The 22958-nt window shown below is 46.9% G+C and overlaps 2 protein-coding genes across 2 annotated transcripts; both read right to left on the reverse strand.

The window, feature by feature from the left end:
• Positions 1-5776: 5776 nt before the first annotated feature.
• LOC124688706 (pyruvate dehydrogenase E1 component subunit alpha-3, chloroplastic-like) lies at positions 5777-8867 on the reverse strand. The gene is made up of 3 exons (XM_047222342.1): positions 8656-8867; positions 7353-8139; positions 5777-6071 (listed from the first exon to the last, which is right to left on the reverse strand). Exons 1-3 carry the CDS (start codon positions 8854-8856, stop codon positions 5794-5796), a joined length of 1266 nt encoding a protein of 421 aa, XP_047078298.1. The 5' UTR covers positions 8857-8867; the 3' UTR covers positions 5777-5793.
• A 2954-nt stretch (positions 8868-11821) lies between these two features.
• LOC124688707 (DEAD-box ATP-dependent RNA helicase 1-like) lies at positions 11822-15797 on the reverse strand. Its single transcript, XM_047222343.1, has 9 exons — positions 15658-15797; positions 14965-15199; positions 14579-14833; positions 13884-14035; positions 13608-13785; positions 13282-13469; positions 12808-13012; positions 12264-12369; positions 11822-12158 (listed from the first exon to the last, which is right to left on the reverse strand). Exons 1-9 carry the CDS (start codon positions 15795-15797, stop codon positions 12052-12054), a joined length of 1566 nt encoding a protein of 521 aa, XP_047078299.1. The 3' UTR covers positions 11822-12051.
• Positions 15798-22958: the final 7161 nt, after the last annotated feature.

Here is a 22958-nt window from a genome sequence, read left to right on the forward strand (position 1 = left end):
TGTATGAAATTTTGTATGTCAACATTTCCATTTTTATTTTAGTGTTTGGGAAATCTGTCTTATGATAGTAGCCGATGCCGCCGCTTATTCCTCGTATCATTCATATCTTATGTTGCACCGAGCACTAAGCGAGTTTGATGGAGGTTGTCAAGTGTTATTCACTATGTTCATTCTCTCGGTTTTAAATGGAGGTTGTCAAGTGTTATTTTTATGCCGATGTAAAATGCCACCGTAATGTATATGCTAAAAAGCTAGCTACCGTAATTTATGTGGTGATGGTTATGGTGATGGCATGGTTATGGAGATGGTTATGGTTATGGTTATGGCATTTCTATGTTTGCATTTCGTTACAGGGATTGAGTTGCTATTGAGTGCCGGAATGTCGATTCATTTCCGTTCCGGCAATTCTAGCACTCGGCATGACCAATTTTTAGCAAAGGTCATGCCGAATTTTTCCGTGAATTCTAACTCTTTTTCGTCTTCTATTAGTGCAAGCCACCATGTCGTCTCAAGAAGAGTTAGAGGAGCACTACAATAGGCACTTCTTTAGGACGGAGGAGGATGCCGAGGCCGCCGGTGTTGGCGGCGACGAGGACCATGAGATGGAGGATGCCGCCGGGGGTAGTGCCGACGAGCCGAGCGGCAACGAGGCAAGCGCCGCCGCCGGGGGTAGTACCTACGAGCCTAGCGGCGATGAGGCAACCGGCGCCGCCGGGGTGGCGGCGAGACAAGCGGCGACGATCCTAGCGCCGCCGCCGGGAGTAGTGGCACCGGGACAAGTGGAGCCAAGAGGCCGCGGAAGGCAAGGCGCCAAAACACGGCCGGCACCGGCAGAGACACGATCACGAGGTGGACCCCGCCGAGTGGTTTGCCGGTGTTGCCTAAGGATGTTGCCAAGGGGTACGGCAACCAACTGGCATGTATCCTCCGAGAGGTCGTCAATCTCAACGAGACGGACCTCCGAGCTGAGAGCAAAGCGCCTTTGCGAGCCCAGCTCATTGCGAGGTTGCACGCACGATACAAGTTCCTAGGCGACTACGCCTCCAGTCATCAAACCAACAACATTGTGAACTCACAAGCCCTCCCGAAGTTCACCAAACACCTCAGCAGCTATAAGTACATGGTGCGGAGGCTGATTGCCGAGGGCAAAGGTTTCGAAGAGGTCCACTCCGCCTTTCCGCATGTCACCCGTGCGGACTTTGATGCTTTTGTGGCCAATGAAGAGCTACAAGCAACCAAGAATCGCAAGTTGTGGGGGAAGGAAATGCGGGAGCTTAACATCGGCAACCACAACCTTGGGAGCCGTGGGTACGAGGGAAAGGAGCCCTATTGGGCGAAGGAGGACGAGGCGTATGTAAATGCCGGCATTGAGAACCCCCGGCTCAAGTACAAGGACCCGCTTGAAAGAAGATTCATCGAGTCCCGTACCATAAGAAGAAACTAACCGGGGAACTTGTCACGGACCCGAAGGTCGTAACCGACATAATTTGGTTCACGAACGACCGGAAGGTCCCGGCGTTGGAGAAAAACTGGTAAGCAATTTACCGGTTTTATTAGATCAAGTATCGTTCATATAATAGTAGCAACATTTCTAAATGGTTCGCGTTTCTTCCGCAGAAGAAGAAAGACAAAGACTTTCTCAAGCCTCCCAAGGTGACGAAGGCTCCTCGTCCCAGGCGTCGACGGGCAGGGTAGCTCGGGACAAGCCTCTCGTACGGGCGCTAAACATCGTTAATGAGCATTCACCGACGAGAAGGCCGCATAGAGGCCGTGTGGCTGGCGCCGGCACAGTGCTACAAGCATGGTCACTATGGCTTGTCGTCTGCGGCCGATAAAAATGCGCGTAATGAGAGGAAGCAGCGGGAGGCGGAGGAAATGAGGGAGTCAATCCTAGCCCAAGTCCAAGCTGGTTTGGTACCGCAACCGGTACCGCAACTCAAAGCTACACTCGTACCCGAAGTGAAAGCTGAAGTCGCCGCCGGAGTCCAAGCAGATTTCAACGCTATGCAAGCGTGGTATGAGGGTGGCAAACAAGGCCCCCCCCGAAAATGCAAGTGGTTAGCTTCAACGGCAAAGCAACTCGATGGTGCCGCCGTCCGCCGGCAATGACAATGTTATAATGGAGACTCCTCCGGCCGCCGGCAATGTCGTTGGTGCTAGGGATTCACCGTCCATGCTCGGTAGCAGCCCCTCCGTCACTTGCACGCCCGCCGCCGCATGTGCCGGCCCGTCGACATTAGCCGAGCTCAACGCCCTCACGGTAATTAACTAATGTGTACATCAAGTTAATATATTAGTTTCGTCATCCTTGCCCTCTCTCTAACGCCATACACATGTTCTCGCAGGCGCTCTCGACGCCATGCACCTTTTTGATGAGAGTAAACGACGAAATCAAAGACGTCGCGAGGGGGTCCATCATTCGGCCCTCGGATAAGAAGTGGCACACACGAGATATGGCGGATGACGTTTACCGGGTTGAAGTGGATCGGGCGTTACCGGGCTATGAGGATTTGTTTCCTCCTAATCAACCGCATGGTGCCGATGACGATAGCCCGTTGAATCTGGCCTCACTGAAGGGTTGGGTACTGCTATGGCCGAAGACCCTAATTCGGATCAACACCTACTCGGGGTCGACGGCAAGCAAAGACAAGCACCTTGCGGCGCCACATGTCAGCGTCCCTCCACGACAGCCAGCGGCGCCCGTGGTCATCGCCCCACCAGAATCGGCCACCGCGCCGCAGGTCGGCGCCCCACCACAACAGCCGAGCCGCGCCGCAGGCCGAGGAATATGAACGTGACAACTTCCAATGGGATATTCCTACGTCTTCACAAGTTGTCCATGAGGATGCGCCGGGCTTCAAATATGTGTGCTCCAAGAAGCTGTTCGATTCTCAAGAAACGGCCGATGAGGAGGAAAATCCCGAGGAGGTCGCCACCGCCGCCGTCAAAAATATGTTGAGCCCAAACACACTCCGTGCTACGGCCACTACGGCGATGGATGGTCCAAGCACTACAACCCAAGAAGAGGAAGAGGGCAAATAAGAAGGACGCCCAAGACAAGGCGGCGGCGGCCAAATCCAAGGACAAGGTCCCACTCCTTGACAAGTTGCCAAACAATTGGCGACCTCTCGCATCACTTGGGTCAACCGATGCTGCCGGAGCATGTCGTGAAGAAACTCACCCCGGATATGAGGAGCTTGCATGAGACCTGTCTTGCATGTGGAGAACCTTCTTCTCAAATCAAAAGATCCTCGGTTACCCTCTCTTCGTGGCGAAGGTGCCAACTCGGCATGAACTTCGTCGAGAAGTACCCCGCGGACTTGTGCTTCATCCGGTTCAACGACATCTTCAGCATCTATCGCATGCAAGCGCTCCACTTTAGTGTGGTTCGCCTAGTTGCTCTTAGCATGTCTTCCCGCATTGTTAAGGAGGGGACGCCGACCATCGCGATCATGGACCCCTTCTATATGCGGGAGAGCATCATCTCGCAACCCCGGGGATCGCGCGATTGCCACCCAGCAGAGTCGAGGATTTCATGCTCGGCGAACATTAAGAAGGGCGCCATTCTCATCCCTTACTTCCCCGAGTAAGTAATCACTCGCTAGTCCCCCATCACCATTCTATCCTATATCTCCATTTGCATTTCCAAAGGTTAATCCGTGTGTTTTCCGCAGAGACAAGTTCTCGCACCCTCATCGTCGTGCACCCGCAACACTCGCATGCGGCCTATCTCGACTCGGGTAGGGACCGCAAGAAAGACTACTCCCACATCGGGGCCCTTCTCAATGATGCTCTCACCGGCTTCGCCAACAAGGCAGGCCCCTCAAAGTAGAGAGGAAATCCCGAGGAGGCTTCGTCTTAACCCACACAACCAACTTCCCCTGCCTCGGAGCGAGCCGACGCCCGACAATGGGATGGACGCGTGGTACGCCATCCTTCGGATGCAGGAGTACATAAAGTACGCGGATGACATGTTGCCGCCGGATAATCTCGAAACAGGTTTGCAAACATGGCGGATGTCCCCGATAGAGAGATTAGAAAGAATCGGGGTCGCATCCAGCAGTTCATTTGCACGATAATCCCGCAGGATGTCAACAATAGGTCCGGCGAGTTCTTCTACGGCTATGGTCTACCACCTAATGACGAGATAGACCTCCGCTTGGAGATGTCGCGTGATGAGAGGCCGTTCAACTCGCTTGAGGGCTGCCGTCCATTCCCCCTAGGCGTACAACCCGATCCTACGACGGGAACACTTGCTAAAGCTTGAACGATATGTCCTTGAACTTCCGTACTCGTAATAATTGTTATATATTCCCATAGAATCGACTAGTTGCTTCTATTTAGTTGTATGAATGTGCATGTGAACATGTGTCCGTAGTTTCATTTACTTTGCTATATATTTCAAGATTATGGCGTACATAGCTTAATAATTATTTGCATTTACTCGACCACTACTTGCCTCGTATTTGGAGTTCGCCGATGATTAGAATGTTCGGTCAATCGTACACTCGGGGTGGAGCCGGTGAGCCTTGGTGCGACGGCCACAAGTATCAATCTATTGTGCATCCTACCTAGCCTCACCGACTCCATCCCCGGATGTTAATATTTGTTTCGACCGACAAAGTATGAGGCACGCTATTTAATTCGTACTACTTATCTTCTATTTGAGTTCGCACTTCTTAATTGCATTGGCCGATGATTAAAATGTTCGGTCACTTGTACACTCCGGGGTGGGGCCGGTGAGGCTTGGTGTGAAGGCCACAAATATCAATCTATTGTGCATCCTACCTAGCCTCACCGACCCCATCCCCGTATGTTATTATTTATTTCGACCAACAAAGTATGAGGCACATGCTATTTAGTTCATACTACTTGTCTCTTATTTGAGTTGGCACTTGTTCATTGCATTGGTACTAACGTTTTACTTGTCTTGTGAATGGAGATGCCGACGACATATGTCGTGTACAAGGGGAGGGTTCCCGGAGTCTACGACGACCGGGAGGACTCGTCGGAGACAAGTGCACCGTTTCAGCGGCAACAGCTACAAGGGATACCCCACTAGGGTGGAGGCGGAAGGAAGATACGCCCGTTATCTAGCGGGAGAGATGAGGGACATGAGGAGGAACCGGATGAAGACCATGGCCTTCGTGATGATGGTCATGACCATGTTGGTCATGTTCTATGTGATTCTAGTTTAGGTTAGGACCTACATTGTGAGGTGTATGACGATACTTGTGACGACTATGTACCAAGACTTCTAACTTTGTGAAACTTCGTCGTTCGGTGTTGCATATGCACATGTGTTGTATGAATCAACACATTCCGAAACGAGACTTGCGTATTTGTGTACTGATACCGAAATGAAACTTGGCTCTCTATGTGCTTCTCATATTGCATGTAATACTGTATAAATATGAACTGCGTTGTAAATATATACTGCTGTCAAAATTGTATTGTAATATGCTGGAAAAAAGTGGAAAAAAGAATTTTCGAATTAATTGCCGGCGCACCTAAATGAAACATTGCCGGCGCACGTAGCATGCGCCAGTGCTGGAAGCACTACTGCCGGCGCACCTGGTAGTGCGCCGGTGGAATAGATCTTTGCCGGCGAAGCAGGGTGGTGCGCCGGCAGTAGCTGAGATATCGCCGGCGCACTACCTGGTGCGCCGGCAGTGTCCGTTTATCACCGGCGCGTTCGCACCGGCGGGCTCGCGGTGCGCCGGCAATGGGGGTTTTAGGTGCGCCGGCAATGGGCATTTCCCTAGTAGTGTCGGATGTACAGGGGGGATCAGCCTAGACCTGGGCCGTGCCCTGGGTGAACTTGGGGTCCTCGCACCGGTACTTGCCATCAGGGCCGATGCCAAAGCCCTTGGGGTCAGCAAACACGTTCTCAAGCAGCTGGCTCCGTGGGGGGAGAGGGCTCGCGTCGGCGAAATCCACAGCCTCCTCCACAACGTCATCAATCCTCTTCTCAATGCTCTTCAGCTCCGCCTCGGAGGCGAGGCTCTGCTCGATGATGTACTTCTTCAAGGACATGATGGGGTCCCTTGCGGCGTAATGGGATTTCTCATCTGCGGACGAGACCAGCACAAGGTGGAGTCAGCAAATTAGCAAAGAAAGAGGATGCCTTATAATTCAGGAAACAATACAGTGCAATAAAAAACAAAACATGGAGGCAGATATGCACTGAATACAATAGTCAGATGTCAAGATTTGTAGAGAGTGATATTTTTCATAATAGATACGCAGATCATGAAAAATATTATAGTCTGGTGTCTGGTTGAAAATCAAAGTAAGTTCAGGGTCTAGGTCATGTAAGAACAACCAAGCTTAGATAACTATTTGGGTTCCACCATTATGACCTATAATCCCTCTGATACAGTCACTAGTAGAGCAAAAATGACACAGTCCTTAAGAAGGCAATATAACATCAGGCAAAAGATTATGACTGGCTTATGTAAAGTTCGTACGATTTATCAACTAGTTGTGGAAACACCTGGTGGGTCCATTTCAAAGTCATGACATCCTATGACAAGAAGATACTCCAAAAACTATGTTACAGCTCATCAAGTGGTACATTATCACAGGGGCAAACTTGTGATCAAGTCGCAGCGCAGTGCAGAAAGATAGAAGTCCAGGACAGCAGGACATGCTTTTCCATATGCCTGCTATTTTCCTTCAGACTTATTACTCCCTCCGGCCCAAATTAATTGACGCAGCCATATATACAATTAATTTGGGCTGGAGGGACTAATAAACATTTAGGATGTTGGCATGTCAGATAAGATGACTGTGATGATGCATAGAACAAAAGAAGTATTTCGCTCAGTATTTTAATTGGCACGACAAAACTGTACTCTCAAACCAGATTGGTCTACGGCATTATCTAACTACAACATTTTTTATCAAATAAAATCATCGTTAATGACCATCTCATCAGCCAAGTGAAAAAGCCTATATTCACACGATAAGGTAAAATTGCTAAGTAAATCCTATACGTGGCATTATCCTAGTAGGTGCTGTTGACATCTTAGTGTTACTCGTTGAGACGTGTTAGATAGATCATAGATCCAGCTCATGATAATATAGGCCCTGTGCAGCTCTTAGTTTATGATGCCACTGAACACTAAAGACAACTTGCATCAGTGTATGTGATATATTACTCATAATCTAGTGCACATTATGTCAACTTAGATACCAGGCTAGTTTAAAAATAATGACACAAGCATCATGGTAAAAATATTTTTCTTGCATTTTAAATTTCTACAGTTCTCCCAGAGGAACTAGCAAGCAGTGCTACTACTTTCAAAAGTAAAAGTGAAACAAAACTATAAATAGGAAGGTAATCTTACCAGGCCTCCTGAGCTCATCTGGATCAGCAAGAGAATGGCCTCTGAACCGGTAAGTTTCACATTCTACTAAAGTTGGTCCTTCACCTCTCCTTGCCCTGTCAATTGCCTCCTTTGCCACCTCCCTGACCTTGAGGACATCCATCCCATCAACATGTACCCCAGGCATTCCAAAAGCTGGGCCCTTCTTCCAGATCTCAGGATCCGAAGTAGCCCTAATGTGCGACATCCCGATCGCCCACAGGTTGTTCTCCACAACAAACACAATAGGAAGCTTCCACAGCTGAGCCATGTTCAGGCACTCAAAGAACTGGCCATTGTTAGCAGTACCATCTCCAAAGAACGCAAGCGTGACATCAAGTCCATCAGGGCTAGACTGCTTGAGCACCTCATGGCGGTACTTGGCAGCGAAGGCAGCACCAGTGGCGACTGGGATGCCCTCTCCAATGAAGGCGAAACCTCCGAGGACGTTGTGGGGTTCAGAGAACATGTGCATGGACCCGCCCTGTCCACGGCAACAGCCAGTGGCCTTGCCAAAGAGCTCGGCCATGACGGAACGGGCGGGGACACCCTTGGACAGCGCATGGACATGATCACGGTACGTGCTGACAACACAGTCAGGCTGGTTGAGCAGCTTGATGAATCCGGTGGAAACAGCTTCCTGCCCGTTGTAGAGATGGACGAAACCGAACATCTTGCCGCGGTAATACATTTGCGCGCACATGTCCTCAAAGTTACGGCCGAGAACCATGTCCTCGTACAGCTCCAGTGCCTCTTCCCGTGTCACTGCCTGCATAGAGCGAGACAGTTCGAATTAAGATATTTAACAGTTCATATACAAGCATGGCAAGTACATCGTATTCGCTAACAAGCAGATGAGAGGATCAGTAGACAGAGAACTTCTGCAGCACTTTCAAATCCTAGAGTGAACTTTTCAATGCTCAAATTAGAGGAGAATTCTCAGTACTACAAGATTTATGAGGCAACTGGTAGCATATGGGTAGGGCTTTTCAATGCTCAAATTAGAGGAGAATTCTCAGCACTACAAGATTTATGAGGCAACTGGCTAGCATATGGGTAGGGGAACTACTGCCCAATCTTGGAGAACAAAATTGGGTAAGCTTCCAATCGGAACTAAGTTACTGCAACCCTGCAGTAAATCTAGACTACCTCACGAATCTACAACCAGCGGCTCTCAGGATCCACTCGTGAAACAGTTAAACGGGCGCAAGATCGTATTTTTTTACGCTCGGGCAGCGTGTGTCCTGCGAGATCGGTTCGTCTATGGGGTAGAGAGGTGTCTCACCGGCTGCGCGGCGGCGGCGGGCGCGGCCTTGTTCCCGGCGAGCACGTCGGAGGAGACAGCCAGGAGGCGCTGCGCCGGCCTGGTGCGGCGGAGCGGCCTCGCGGAGGACGGCGCGGGGAGGAAGGGCGCCGGCCTGTCGCCCCCGGATCTCGCGGCCACCGGCGCCAGGAACTTGGCGGCGGTGAAGGACGCGGCCGCCATCTCCTCTGCTGCTGCTGGTCGGCTCCGGTGGTGCGCGCGACGCAATGCGGCGGACGGACGGAACGAGGAAGTAGAGGTTTGGGACTTGGGAGGGTCCGCCTCGGCCGAACCCACACACTATGCTTGCTGGCGGCTGTCAGCACGGTTTTCTTGTTGTGGCTTGTTCATCCAACACAACTGTCCAACCACACCGCCAAGAAAAATATATTGCAAGGGAATTAACATTTTTCACTGGATGAAAAATCATGTTGCACCAATTTGTAAAAGTGCTAATGCAGCGGCATGGTCCACCGGATGATTGTAGGGTGATGGGAAAAAATAAGGGTAGTATAGCGGTAGCAGTACACAGAGCGAGGAAAATGTGTCGCAGTTAAAAAGAGGCGATAGACGATGGAGCAAGTTTTTTTATAGATAAGGTAGTAGTATTTTCGATGACAGGGAAACTTTTCGTCTATTTTCGAAGAAAAATGAAATGGAGGACCAAATACGAAAAAAGAAGCAACATTTTGAGGAAAAAAGAACGGAACCGGCAAAAGCATAAACGGAAACAAAAAAGAAAACGACTAAACCTTTTCTGATAATTACTTCCTCTTGCCTGGTTCCATCCACCTATCAAGTCCCCTAATCACTCTATATAATTGTTTGTGCATGCAACCGTCAAACTATGTGTTTTACTTCATGTTGAATTGCCGCTTGTCGAAGTTAAATGATATATATTGTCTTATTGTTTTTTCTTTATGTGTGTCTTTCGGTTTACAAATCAAGGTATTATGTTGCATTGTGGTGTGGCAAAAATCTGTTTTCGTAACGTATCCGCTACGTATCCATTCTGTATTCATATCGGATGATTTTCGTTTCCATATTCATTTCCAGGGATTCTGATTCCATTTTCGATTCTGATAAGATAGAGGGAAACAAAAACAACAAAGCATATTTCCCTCCGTTTCCGTTTCATTTCAACCCTACCTACCACTACCTCTCAGAGCACGCCAACCAACGACAAGAAAAGAAAATCATGCTGGGTTTTGGAGATCTCGTCCTAGTTTTGGAAAGTGACATGTTTTCATCTAAAGCAGGCAATTCAAATGAAAAATTTCAAATAAATAGTCACCCATTCTTCAACTCGAGAACCAACTTTAAGTACGCCGAAAGACCATGGAGATTTCTGGCGACCACCTCCAAGATGTCGATGAGGTACAGTAGCGCATAATCTGTTTCCCGTCGTTATTTTTTGGGTGCACCACAACAAGGCAAATCATGCTGAATGTCCTTTGGAAGTAGGTGAATTTCAGTTCCAAATCACGGGATATATGTACTCGTTTGCTGCCGGTTCAGTCGTGCTGAACAAAGATGAATATTTTTCTGAAGCTACGAAGGAGGGAGAGAGGATGGGAATGTGCATGTCCAACTGAAGATGCTGTGCGTACGATCAAGCTCCTTCAGTCCACTCTTTTGTGAAGTAAATTTTCTCCCCAGACTTGGTTTTGTTGACTTTCGTAATAACTTAAGTGCATTTATCTTGGTTTTGTTGACTCAGGGAAAGAATGGAACAAAATAGAAGTATAAAAGACTGGAAACTCAATTCGGCTCCTGGGTGCATATGATCCCTATACCATAAAAACATATTTCGAAATGTCGAAAAATTGTGGCGAAAAATTCTACATGTACATTTCCATACTATATGTGTGTTTGCCAAGTTTCACGAAATAATGATAATTTTTGAAGTCTATGCAAAAAATGAGAAAACTTTTCTTGTGAAAAGCTTTCCTTTTAGCACCGATTTTTGTCTTTTTTACAGAAGCCACACGATAAGTTGATTTTTCCTGAAACAACTTTGTAAGCTAGTAGCACGTGAAGATGTATGTGTGAATTTTTTGTTTCAAATTTTTTGACATTTTGGAATGTGTCTAAGGTGCATTTCAACATAAAGGGAGCATATACTCCCATGTGCCAAAACATCACTCCCTATAAAAGACTAGATATATTGACAAACTATCTCACAGTAAAGTGGATGCAAGCATTTCAAGTGTATTTCCAAAAAAAAAACACACTTCCAAGTGTAAGCATAACTGGAAAAATGTTACATCGGCTTATACAGTTGCGGGGAAGAGTGTCAACTTATAAGCACAGTGGTGGATTGACACCACAGATGGTAAGGATAATACTTTCCCTAATGAAAACATTAGGAGTAATTCACTGTACCGAACACGAAAGTGAGCGGTGTATTGCAGCCATGACCAATGGATTAACAGGTACAACAAGCTAGACCCTTTTGGTTTGGATGCCAATGATGGATGGAGCCTTCAGAATTTTCTGGGTACAAATTTCCTGAAGGGGATGGGTGGAATAGAAACATAAGAAATATATAATAAACAAATGATGCTGACTTCTACCAAAAAAAGTACTGGAAGAATATGGCTTCATTGCAATTACGACTATTTTGCTACACCCACTTTAAGATTACTGAACCTGGTAACAGAGAAGATAAACTCAAGGTCTTCCCTTGAATCTCAAGGAAATTGGATAGTTTGATATGATGGCAATTGTGCCGGAGTGATATGTAGCATTTTAGTCAATAGGTAGAACACATTGCCTAGTCAAACTGTTCAAACTCTCAGCATCGCTGATTTCTAGTTCATCAAAACTCAAAAATATGGGCATCAAATTTGACAGTGGAGAGTACAATGGGTAAAATGTGAAAGTTCAGAGACACATGATGTGCTGACATGGTGACTTAAATACAAATCATGAAGCAGAAAACTGATCTATGATTTTGGTTAAATTCAAAAGTTAGACAGCAGAATCAAGGCCTAGCCTAATTACTCTAAGCCCAATTAGTCACCAATGTGGATAACTCTATTAGAGGATTGGAGTTTGCTTTGTTAGAACCTTTGACTTAACTGTAACTTCCTCTTGCCCGGTTCCATCCAACTATGATTCTCAATGTATCATGAACCAGATTTATTAATACAAAGTTCACACTAAATCAGTTAAAAACCACTTCAAACCACACGGCGTATCATGTTAGTTGTTGCTACTGGTTGGATCATGGAGTGCCGATCAATTGGGCTGATAGAGGTACATATAGAGAAGCAAATAGAACAAGAAGTTGGTTGCCATGTTTAGAGTAGAGCTCACCGAATCTATATTACCAATGTTATGGTGAATGTTTTGAACTTCAACTGATCTGTTACTTCACGTCTGCTTGGTTCTCTTTCTTTTAGAACCACCTGGCACTTTATCTCCTGAGTTGGATTTCTTTGATGCTTCTGGTTGTAGAGATTCTTCCAGTTTCTTTAGAGCTGTTAAGAACCGAGAAAGCAGAAAAATATAGAATGAATAAAACACCAATCGTATGGGTAATGGTGCAACAACATAATCTGATTAAAATATGACTATTATCTTACCAATGGAAAAAGTTGGGCGAAGGCTTTCTATTGATTCCTCGGGTAGTGAACGAAGGCTGCAGCTAGAATCATCCGCCTTCTTGAGCATTTTGTCGAAAGTTTTGACCTACGCAAGATTTGACTCATCAACCCAAGTAAGAAAAAAAATTACATTGAGATTAATCCAATTGAAGCAGGCCAATTTCTCAGACCATGCTTAGTTAAACATCTGGTAGTAGAAACATATGTTTTAATACCAAAACATATATCCGAAGAATTCAACATTAATATACTCATAGGTCCTAACCCAAATTAGGAAGTCTCAATTGTTTTCTACAAGGGCATAACAGTTATTTACAGAAAATCATGTAGCATCAAAAAAAAAATGCTTAACTTGCTGTGCATGTGTCTAACCCGCACGGTACAGGGATGAGATTTGTTTTTGTTCTGCATCTTCTTTACACAAATAATCATGCCATGTACATAATCATAGTGTGTGAATCAATCAACCAGTGCAAGCATAGTACCAGATGCCAAATAGTGTTACTGTTAAACAATGCATTACCTCATGTTTCCTTAAAAACGTGAAGCAAGAACCAGATTCGCCCGCCCTAGCAGTACGACCTGCTCGGTGGATGTACGTTTTCACATACGGTGGCATATCATAGTTGATAACATATTTTAAACCATCGATATGTATTCCTCGAGCCATTATATCTGTGCCGATGAGAACATCTATTTCCCCTTCCTTGAAGGCTGCCAATGTCTTCCTGCAGCAGAGAGTAGTTTTAATATCACAAGGTAAGACAGCATATCATTACCACATACTACCATCAACAGAAGCGAAATTTTCAATTCTTGTAGCTTCCTCAGGTTCAGAATTACATGCGCTAAACAAATATGATCCATAAACCATGTATAAGATATACATGGCCAAAGATATTGGTTATTTGCAGTTTCTTATTACCGTCACGGTTTGCAATCAACTACATGAAAATGAACTCTGATTTACAACAGGAAACATATATGAGTAATTTACCTTCGAGCAGATTCACGCTGCAAACGTGAAAATTCACTAAACTTAAAGGGCAAGTCTTCGAAAAATCCGAGTAAAGTGCTTAGTCTATTGCTTGATTCTACAGATGAAGTAAAAACCAAGCACTTCTCCCCACGCAACTCTTGGAGAAGAACAATGAGACACAGTGGCTTTAAGTTTGATGTGCAGACCTGCAATAGCAGCAGAGCAGCAACATGAATAAGAAAGCGCAGCACAATTCCCAATACCCTTTACTCCTTTGATGTGTTAGGCATCCGCATTGAAAACGGAAATAACCACTAAGCCGCTGCACAAAGATGGAGATATACCAGCTTGTATGACTCCAGCTTTGTAGGAATTCTGTAACGCTTCTTCCCACTATTCAACAGCAAGGGATGATGCAACTCAAGTTGAGAAAGTTTGCTAGGATCTTGAGTCAGTGTAGCAGAACAAACTATCTTCGCCAGTCTTGGAAAGCATTTACCTTTAAATCCTCGCTCAACACCCCTAATGCAATAGCATAGAACAACAGAGTTCTCAACTGAAGTATAAAGCAGTAAAGTGGGCAAGAATAATATGAGTTAATCTGGTAGAGTAAGGCTTACGATCTTCTAATGGTAGTGAATGGATGTAGTAGAGTTTTTCCAGCAGTGTCAAGCTGGTGATGATCTTGATTGGTGGAGCGGGTAAATTGGATAACTGTCGGCAACCAGGACTGATATGCCTCTCTTAACATTCTATCCGTCTCATCGACAACCTGAAATCCGAAGTTCAAAACTAAGTGTGAGGCATTAATAAGATTCAAAAGATAATCAAAACGGTATCACTAGTATCATCATATGCCAGCCTAGATAGATAAATTATACAAGCTGATGGGCCTATCAACACAACAATACGAAAACGACACAAGCAACATATGCTAAATTATGTTGTAATCAGCAACTAGTGGCAAATATATCCATAGCAAGGGTCTAAACAATAAGTGAATCTGGAAAGCAATTGGTCAGCTCTAAATGCACCAGAATAATCACACGTTGCTGCTATTGGATAATGGATACAGGACAGCTAAAGTAAATCATGTGTGCCTTGGTCAAAACCCATTGCCAGAATAATCTAAGTGAAACAATATCAGTAGTTTCTTCTTAAAAAATGGACATGGTAGTATGCACACAGAAACAATACTACAGTCGATCATTCCACAGAACATTGTAACGCTAACAGTATATATTCACATCTGAACTCAGCTGTTCATTGTACGAAGGTGCAAAGAGGACATATAAATTGTTGATGTTAAGCTTACCAGGTACTGAAGATGCTCCAGACTAAAACCTTTTGTCATGTTAATATGATCCATCAATCTTCCAGGAGTAGCCACCAATATATCAACCTGAGTCTGCGGTTCCATTTCCACAAATTCCTCATCAAGAGTTGGGTAAAGCCCTTGCTTGGACTTCCTGATAAGAACTGAAATTTCATCCGCTATGGACGATTGACCAACTGCTGAAGCAACTGTCAATCCCACCGCAGGAGCAATAGCATCAAAAACCTCTTTAACCTGAAACAGGAAGAGCACTTAACGATATGGAACTCAAGAGTATGGAATGGATAAATCTCTATCATATGGCTGTTAACGATATGGGCTATCAGATATACGTTTCTAGAAGGTCCAAAAGAAACCGCACAAACCTGCAATGCTAAATCCCGTGTAGGTAACACGACCAAGGCACGCAAACACCTTACTTTCCGAGTGGATAGCGCTTGCACAATAGGCAAGGCATAAGCAAGGGTCTTGCCGGATCCAGTCGGGGAGTTAATACAGATATCCCTCTGGAAAGCACCAGGGCCAACCGTTTCCAGCCATGTCGCTACCTGAACCGGGAAAAAGGACTCGATTCCTATTCTCTGCACTGCCGCTGCCAATCTGCAACAGAAAATGACACAGCCATCAGTTGCATGTTCTTATGAAGATGTTTGCAGAGTAAAAAGTACACGCAGTAACAATACTTTTGTAGCTTTACCAGATTGAACATGTAAAGCAAGTGAAACAACTAGTTCAGATTGGAGTGAACAAAATGAATGCTAACAGAGCCTCTACTGGGTAGGGTGACGACCAGCCTGAACGCTAGGAGCGCAAGCTATTCAAGTGAAGCGCAACAGCTCCACCATTGTTCGAAAATCGCGGAGTTCAGCATTAGAAATTCAGCAGGCCGGCCTTAACAGAAGGAAAATACTGCATAGCTCACGATGGTATGTACAAAGAAACAAGAATTCGCACTGTAACTCCTCCTCCGTAGCCTATCAACAGCTAAATCAGAACCGAAGCAGTGAACCGCTGTTTTAAGAGTCCCCGAAAGCACGAAGAGGGAGTAATGGTGGTACCTTGGGTCGAGACGGGGGAGGGTCGTGACGGGGTAGCCGGAGAAGGAGTCGATGTCGACGGGGTGCCGCATCCACGGCAGGTGCGGCACGCGGTCCGAGGGCACCTCATCCGAGGGTTCCTTGCTCTTCATGGCGACCATCACGCGCGGAACCGAACAGCCAAGGAGGAGCAGGCGCCTGCGCCGGCGAGGAGGAGCAGCGATAGGGAGCAAGAAAAGGCGGCGGCTTGACGGCGTGTTAGGGCTCGGACCGGAACGAAGTGCTGATGATGGCGGGCTAGGCAGTGGGCCGCAAGATGGGCCGTACGGCCTGACATGTTGTACGGTGAACCCAGGGCCGGCCAGCAAGGGTGTCTCTCTTTTTTTAAAGCCTTTTATATTTCTTTTTTCTGAAAAAAGTAGGGAAAGCATAGAATGGTTTTGAGAAAAATTCAAAAGCTCAACAAGTTCAGAAATTTTGGGAAGTTTTGTTGCTAGATCGAAAGCTCCTAGGCAACTTTGATGTACTAGTTGTTTTCCACCGTTCATAAGTTATCTACAACACTTGTCGGTGTTGCAGGCAACTTCCATGCTGCGGTAGACACAGTGGTAGCAATATTCGCAATAGCGGTAGGCAATTACAAATTAGCAACACAACACTTCATAAAAAATGTGGTAGGCAACTTTCACAATAATAGAAGACAACTTGACAAAAATGGTTAGGCAACTTGACTACGATGGGGTGCAACTCACGATATCGGTAGACAACATCGCAAACAGTGGTAGGCAACTTCCGTACAATACCTTGCAACTTCGCAACCAGGCTAGGAAGCTTCCAACAATGGTACGCAACTTCGCACCCACGGTATGCAACTTCGCAAAACTAAGGGCATCTTCAATGCAAAGCGCTTGTTGGGACGGTTCGGCTGGAAAACAACCAGGAAAAAACTGTTAGCGACCATGCAGGAGTCGAGGGCACCAACGGTGAGACGACAGCATCGACGCTTAGAGGGATTAAAAAAATAACAAAACAAAGGAGTAGCGAATCAGATCGGCCCATACAGGAAAAACAAGATGGAGCGCTGGCGCAAACTTTCGAGTCGACACTACAGTATTTCCCAGAATCAGATGGGATTCATGCCTACCTGCCAGGATTTCTGCCCCAGCGCCCAACTGTAGCGCCCGCATTGTAGATACTCTAATAGGCAACTTCGGAATGACCAAAAGTAACTTTCAACATCGGCATTGCTCAGCATGGCAACTTCGCAACATGTGTGGAAAGCTTCAGAATACTTTCAAAAGGGGACACATTTGGTGATGGAGTCGGACCTGGCCAAAACATTAACATCTCGCAAGACCCTTGGGTCCTATGTAGCCACACTACTCTCAAACGATCTCCTTCACATGCCCAAACTGGTTGTGCTGCGAACTGGGACTAAGGCATCTCCACGTGAGCTATAGACGCGTGCCGGGGTGAAGGATCTTTAGTCCCGGTTTGTAATACCAACCGGGACTAAGACCATGGTGGCTATTTTTTTATTTAATTTTTTCTAAAAAAAATTCCACTCCCTCATTTTTTCTATTATCAGAATTTCTAATATTTCAGTTATTTGACTGGTTTAGTCTCTAACTACACTTAATCTCATGTCAAATTGCTCACTTTTGATCAAACTTCCCGCTCACTTACCTATCCTCAGACTGCTTCAACACTAGCACGTTTAACTTCTCAGTTCCTTCCGTCCCGCCTCAAAGTGCTCTCTGGGCCATGTTATTAATACTAGTATTATATCAATCCTATTAACCTATTGGTCACGATGTCACACTTTTTTTTGAATTCCAAATAATTCTTTTAATAAACAAAATTAACGATGTAATAATAATCTTGAATAAATAAATAACAATAAAAAATTAATTTTTTTAACAAAACCTAAAACCTAAAAATTTTCATCCTTCCCTTTGGCAATTTGAGAATCTAAAAATTGGCTAACCAGGTAAACTCGGGTGAATTCGGATGATTAATTTTGCGTAGATACATGTTCATATATTAAACGTTTTTTCGAGTTTGTATGCAATCAGAAATCCCGTTTTACCGATACATGGCGTAATTTTGCAAAAAAATAAATAAACTCGAAATTCACGTTTGTTAATTTCTCTTGCAACTAGATGATATAACACATGGACATCTCAAATGATTTTATTTTTTTGAATTTTTTATTATTTTCTTTTGTACCGTTTCGTCTCGGTTTGTAACACCAACCGGGACTAAAACTTTTTGACGTCCTAGCCGTTCGAACCGAGACTAATGCTCACATTAGTCCCGGATCAAAACACAACCGGGACTAATGCACCGGACAGCTCCAAACGAATGGCTTGTTTTCTAGTAGTGCCAACACCAAGGGGACAAATTATTTTGGGCCAAACACATAATTGATTAATTTTCAGTGAGATGTCAACGAAATGCACTAAATTTCAGTGATTTGGATGGACACTGAAATAATTACCTTTCGGTTAAAATATTTCAGTCATTTCATTAATACATGGAACCAAAAAATATTCAAAATAATTTTCAATTTTTTGAATAATTCAATGAACTTTGACAGAAAATTTCACCCCTGGCCGAAATGAAAACCGAAATTAGTGAAATTTAATGTATTTCAGTGATTTCGGTAGGGGCAGAAATTTTTCCGAAACTGAAACTCGAAACCATGGATGTAATGAACGTTCTATCCTTGTTTAAAGAGAAAATAAAGCGTGCCATGAAGACAAAAACTTACGTACATATTTATGTGTTTTGTTAATGCTATTACCTACAGGGCAATCAAAACCTGACACACACGTAAATTGCATATACGCGTGCACAAGACTTGAGCATCGTCCCCAGCTCCCAAAATCGCGATCAGAAGATGTTGTGTATGGCTAGCTGCTAGATGCAGAACGCCACAGGATCAAGCGATGGATCCCCTACATAGTGGGTTGAGTAAAGTCTGAAATAAACCTTGAATTTGTAGGGGATGTTCAGATCAAACCCTGAACTCCTAATCCCTGAAATCAGCACCCCAAACTCACTATTCCCGGCTGTTACTTAGTATGCCCTCGTTTCTAGACCGGATTCGCTGATGTTTCCAAGTCAACGCTGGGATTGTTTGGTTAACATACTCAGGACCATGCTGGCGTCCGCGTTCACAAAGTTCTTGCTCGGTGCGCACCGGCTCTCGCACACCGCCACCTTGTTGCTCCCGTCGCCAACCTGAACCCGCTGGTGAACACGAGCGGGAGCGGGCGCCTTGTTGTTGCGTGGCTGGAACACTGACTCGGCGCGCCCTTGAAGTCGTCACCATCGCTGACGAGCCTCATGGTGCCTCCCTGTAGAGCTCCCGCCAAAGCGTAGTCTCCATGGCACGCGCATGTTGCGCTCGTCCAAGAGCACAGAGAAGCCCCCAGCTTGGTGGTGCACTTCGAATTAGCACATTGCACGGCGGCTGTGAGCATGCTCACCATCAGCAATCAATATGTTCTCACCTCGTGCAAACTTTGTACATGGCCAGGTGCGCGTGCAGCGCCATGCCGGACACCTTGCCGTGCAACTTGCCTTGGACATCAGCGTTCTCGACGAGGTTGCCTGAGCCGTGCTGGCTGTGCCCGTACGACGTACCAGCCCCTGCGTCGCAGTATTACGCTCCAAGGACGCGCTGCCAAACGCGCGCGCCTCGAACAGGAGTAGGGCATCGCCTCTGATCGAACAACATGCCGTCGACGTTGCCGAACAACTTTGGCCACGGGACGCCCCCTGCGTCTGACCGCCGTCCTAGTACAGGCTCGCGTTGAGGATCATCACGAATGTCGCAATCATCAGTTCACCAAGGTAGACCATGTTGGAAACGGATCCGTATACGTCTAGTATACGAGAGTCCTGCCTATTGTAACCTTGTACTTTGTATTATATAATAAAGATCCTGAGGGGTAGCAGCACTACCCCGAAAACCCTAAACTAAACTTGGTATCAGAGCCAAACAGCCGCCGCAGCCGAGATCGATATCACCGAGATCGATATCGCCTCCACCGTCGCCTCTCCCATGGCGATGACGACTACTTCCGCTATGGCCTCCATTGCCCTAGGGCCCATCGTCTCACCCCCGGCTGTCGTTGCTCCTTCCGCGATCACTCCGATCGCGATCCGCCTTGATCGAGGCAACTTTGCCCTCTGGCGAGCGCTCTCCCTCACCAATCTCTCCGGCGCCTCCCTTCATGGCTTCCTCGACGGGACGGCCGCCGCTCCAGCCCAGACCATCACCGAGGGGACGGGTGATGCTGCTAGGGCTGTGCCTAACCCCGCGTACGCGACGTGGTGGACACAGGACCAGAAGGTCCAAGGCGTGCTCCTCTCTTCCATGACGGAGGAGATCGCGAGCCAACTCCTCGGGCTGTTCGACGGCCGCTGCGGTGTGGAGTTCGATCCACGCAATGTTCTCAGCCCGAGCCGCGCGGGTGTGCGGCACATCCGAGTCCAGCTCCAGGCGCTGAGGAAGGGTGACATGACTGCCAGCGAGTACATGCACAAGGCGAGGGCTTTGGCCGACGCCATGACCGCCGCTGGATCTCCGCTTCGTGATGATGAGATCATTGACTACATGCTCACCGGCTTGGGAAGAGACTTCAACCCGATTGCGGCGTCGCTTAACGTTGTCACCACTCCGGTGACCGCAGCCAACTTCTACTCCATGGTGCTGAACTTTGAAGCGCTGCAGCTCTCGCAGCAGGCCGAAAACGAGTGGACCTCGTCGGCCAACTCCACGATGCGGTTCAACGCTCCCAACTCTGGAAGTCGTCCGTACATGCAGGATACCGGTCGCCCATCTGGAGGCCGCCCATCGGGCGGATACCCGCAGCAGCAGCAGCAGGGTCAGGGCGGCCAGGATCGTCGCCGTAACAATGGCGGCGGAGGAGGAGGAGGCTACAACGGCAACAATGGTCGCCGTCGCTGGCGCCCCAAGTGCCAGATTTGTAAAAACTGGGGCCATGAGGCCCAAGACTGTCGCCAGCGTTTCGACCAGGACTACTATCCCAACTCTCGTTCTGGTAATTCGGCGTCGACCTCCTCCAACACCGACTCAGGACACTGGGTGATGGACTCTGGCGCAACCGATCATCTGACTAGCGATCTCGAGCGTCTTCATGTTCGAGCCCCTTATAATGGCAAGGATCAAGTTCAAGTAGCGAATGGTTCAGGTTTGTCTATTTCGCACATTGGACACTCTACTATAGCCGGTTCTTCCCTTCGCTTGAAAAATATCCTCCATGTTCCAAATATTAGTCGAGCATCTCTTGTCGGTTAAACGCCTTGTTTCAGATAACAATATCTTTATTGAATTTCACAAATTCTTTTTCCTTGTTAAGGACAAGGCCACGAGGAGGGTTCTGCTTCGCGGTAGAAGCAAGGATGGCCTCTATCCTCTTCCGCTCGGACGAGCCCTTTCTTCTTCAGCTCGTCGTGCTGGATCCGCAGTCAAGATCACGTCGTCCCATTGGCACCAGCGTCTCGGTCACCCTACAAATAATGTCGTTAGTTCCATTGTTAGGCAAAACGGTCTTTTGTGTTCTCCTTCAGACAATTCAACTCTAGTTTGTGATGCTTGTCAACGTGGTAAAAGTCATCAGTTATCATATAGTGCTTCTTCTCGTGTTTCTACTGAGCCTCTTGAATTAATTCATTCCGATGTTTGGGGCCCTGCTCGTGCTTCCTCTGGGGGTACAAGTATTATGTGAGTTTTATCGATGACTACTCTCGTTTCTGTTGGATATATCTTCTCAAGCATAAGTCAGATGTTGAGCAGGTATTTTACGCCTTTCAAGCCCATGTTGAGCGTCTTTTGAACACTAAGATTCGTGCCGTTCAATCTGATTGGGGTGGTGAATATCACCGGTTGCATAGCTATTTTCAGCACACCGGTATCTCTCACCGTGTTTCCTGTCCACACACCTCCCAACAGAATGGTATTGCCGAGCGCAAACATCGTCACTTGGTTGAAACTGGTCTTGCCTTGCTAGCTCATTCATCTCTCCCATTGTATTATTGGGATGAAGCCTTTCTTACCGCGTGCTATCTCATAAATCGCATGCCTACTCCGGTGCTTCGCCAGGATACTCCTATTCAGCGTCTTCTTCATATTCAGCCGAATTATGATTTTCTTCGTATTTTCGGCTGTGCTTGTTGGCCTAGTCTTCGTAAGTATAACACCCACAAACTTGAGTTTCGGTCCAAGATGTGTGTTTTCCTTGGTTACGAGTCCTATGCATAAAGGCTACAAATGTCTCGACCGGTCTACCGGGCGGATTTATATCTCTCGAGATGTTGTTTTCGATGAGTCTGTCTTTCCTTTTGCTACCCCCGGTGTTACAGTCGATGTGTCCACACTAGCTGACGCTATTACTTTTCCAGCTTCCGAACCGGCTACTAGTACTCCCAGTGCGAAATTATGACCTAACATATTTGGCTACTAATCCTTCCGCAAGTGTTGGTGATCGTGATGTGCAGGTTCCTCCGTTGGCGACCGACGTTCTTGACGCATCGGCGATCGACGTGCATGGCAGCAGGGCGCTTGACGTGCATGGTGGCACGGATCCCCACGCTGCTTCGTCGCCTCCTGTTGATGGGCCGTCTTCGGCCCAGTCGACCGATGAACCGAGCTCGGTTCCGTCATCGCATGCTGATGCTTCGACCACTGCGCCTTCGACCACTACGCCGACGTCTGTGCCTTCTGCGCATCCCATGGTGACACGTACTCGGGATGCTACGCGACGTCTGAAAGAATATACGGATGGTACAGTCCGGTATGATCCATCTCGACGTGCTTTCTTTGCGACTCCAGTCTCCCACATTGCTGCTCTTCGTGAACCCGCTTGGCGTAACGCTATGTCTGACGAGTTTGCTGCTCTCTGTCACACTAATACCTGGAAGTTGGTACCTCGACCTCCGGGAGTCAATATTGTTGGCAGCAAGTGGGTGTTCAAAACCAAACAACGTCCGGATGGCTCAGTTGATAAATATAAAGCTCGACTGGTTGCTCGTGGTTTTACTCAACGAGCATGGTATTGATTATGGAGACACCTTTAGTCCTGTTGTGAAGCACTGCCACGGTCCGTTTAGTGTTGTCTCTTGCTGTTTCTCATGGTTGGACGCCGAGGCGGGTTGATGTCGTAATGCATTCTTGCATGGTTACCTGTCCGAGGATGTGTATATGCAACAGACCTCCTGGATTTGAGGATGCTCGGTATCCCTCTCATGTGTGCAAGCTTCAGCGAGCTCTTTATGGCCTCAAGCAGTCT

The sequence above is a fragment of the Lolium rigidum genome, chromosome 2, assembly GCF_022539505.1.
Source record: "Lolium rigidum isolate FL_2022 chromosome 2, APGP_CSIRO_Lrig_0.1, whole genome shotgun sequence".
Taxonomy (NCBI): Eukaryota; Viridiplantae; Streptophyta; class Magnoliopsida; order Poales; family Poaceae; genus Lolium; species Lolium rigidum.

Bases quoted from the DNA above. Each gene is read 5' to 3' on its own strand.
- LOC124688706 (XM_047222342.1), bottom strand. From the start codon at position 8,856: ATGGCGGCCGCGTCCTTCACCGCCGCCAAGTTCCTGGCGCCGGTGGCC. The intron at 8,140-8,655 runs GTGAGACACCTC...CGCTCTATGCAG, and splicing joins CCGCCGCCGCCGCGCAGCCG to GCAGTGACACGGGAAGAGGC. The intron at 6,072-7,352 runs GTAAGATTACCT...TCTCGTCCGCAG, and splicing joins AGATGAGCTCAGGAGGCCTG to ATGAGAAATCCCATTACGCC.
- LOC124688707 (XM_047222343.1), bottom strand. From the start codon at position 15,797: ATGGTCGCCATGAAGAGCAAGGAACCCTCGGATGAGGTGCCCTCGGAC. The intron at 13,786-13,883 runs GTAAGCCTTACT...CTATTGCATTAG, and splicing joins TTCACTACCATTAGAAGATC to GGGTGTTGAGCGAGGATTTA. The intron at 13,013-13,281 runs GTAAATTACTCA...TCTCTGCTGCAG, and splicing joins CAGCGTGAATCTGCTCGAAG to GAAGACATTGGCAGCCTTCA.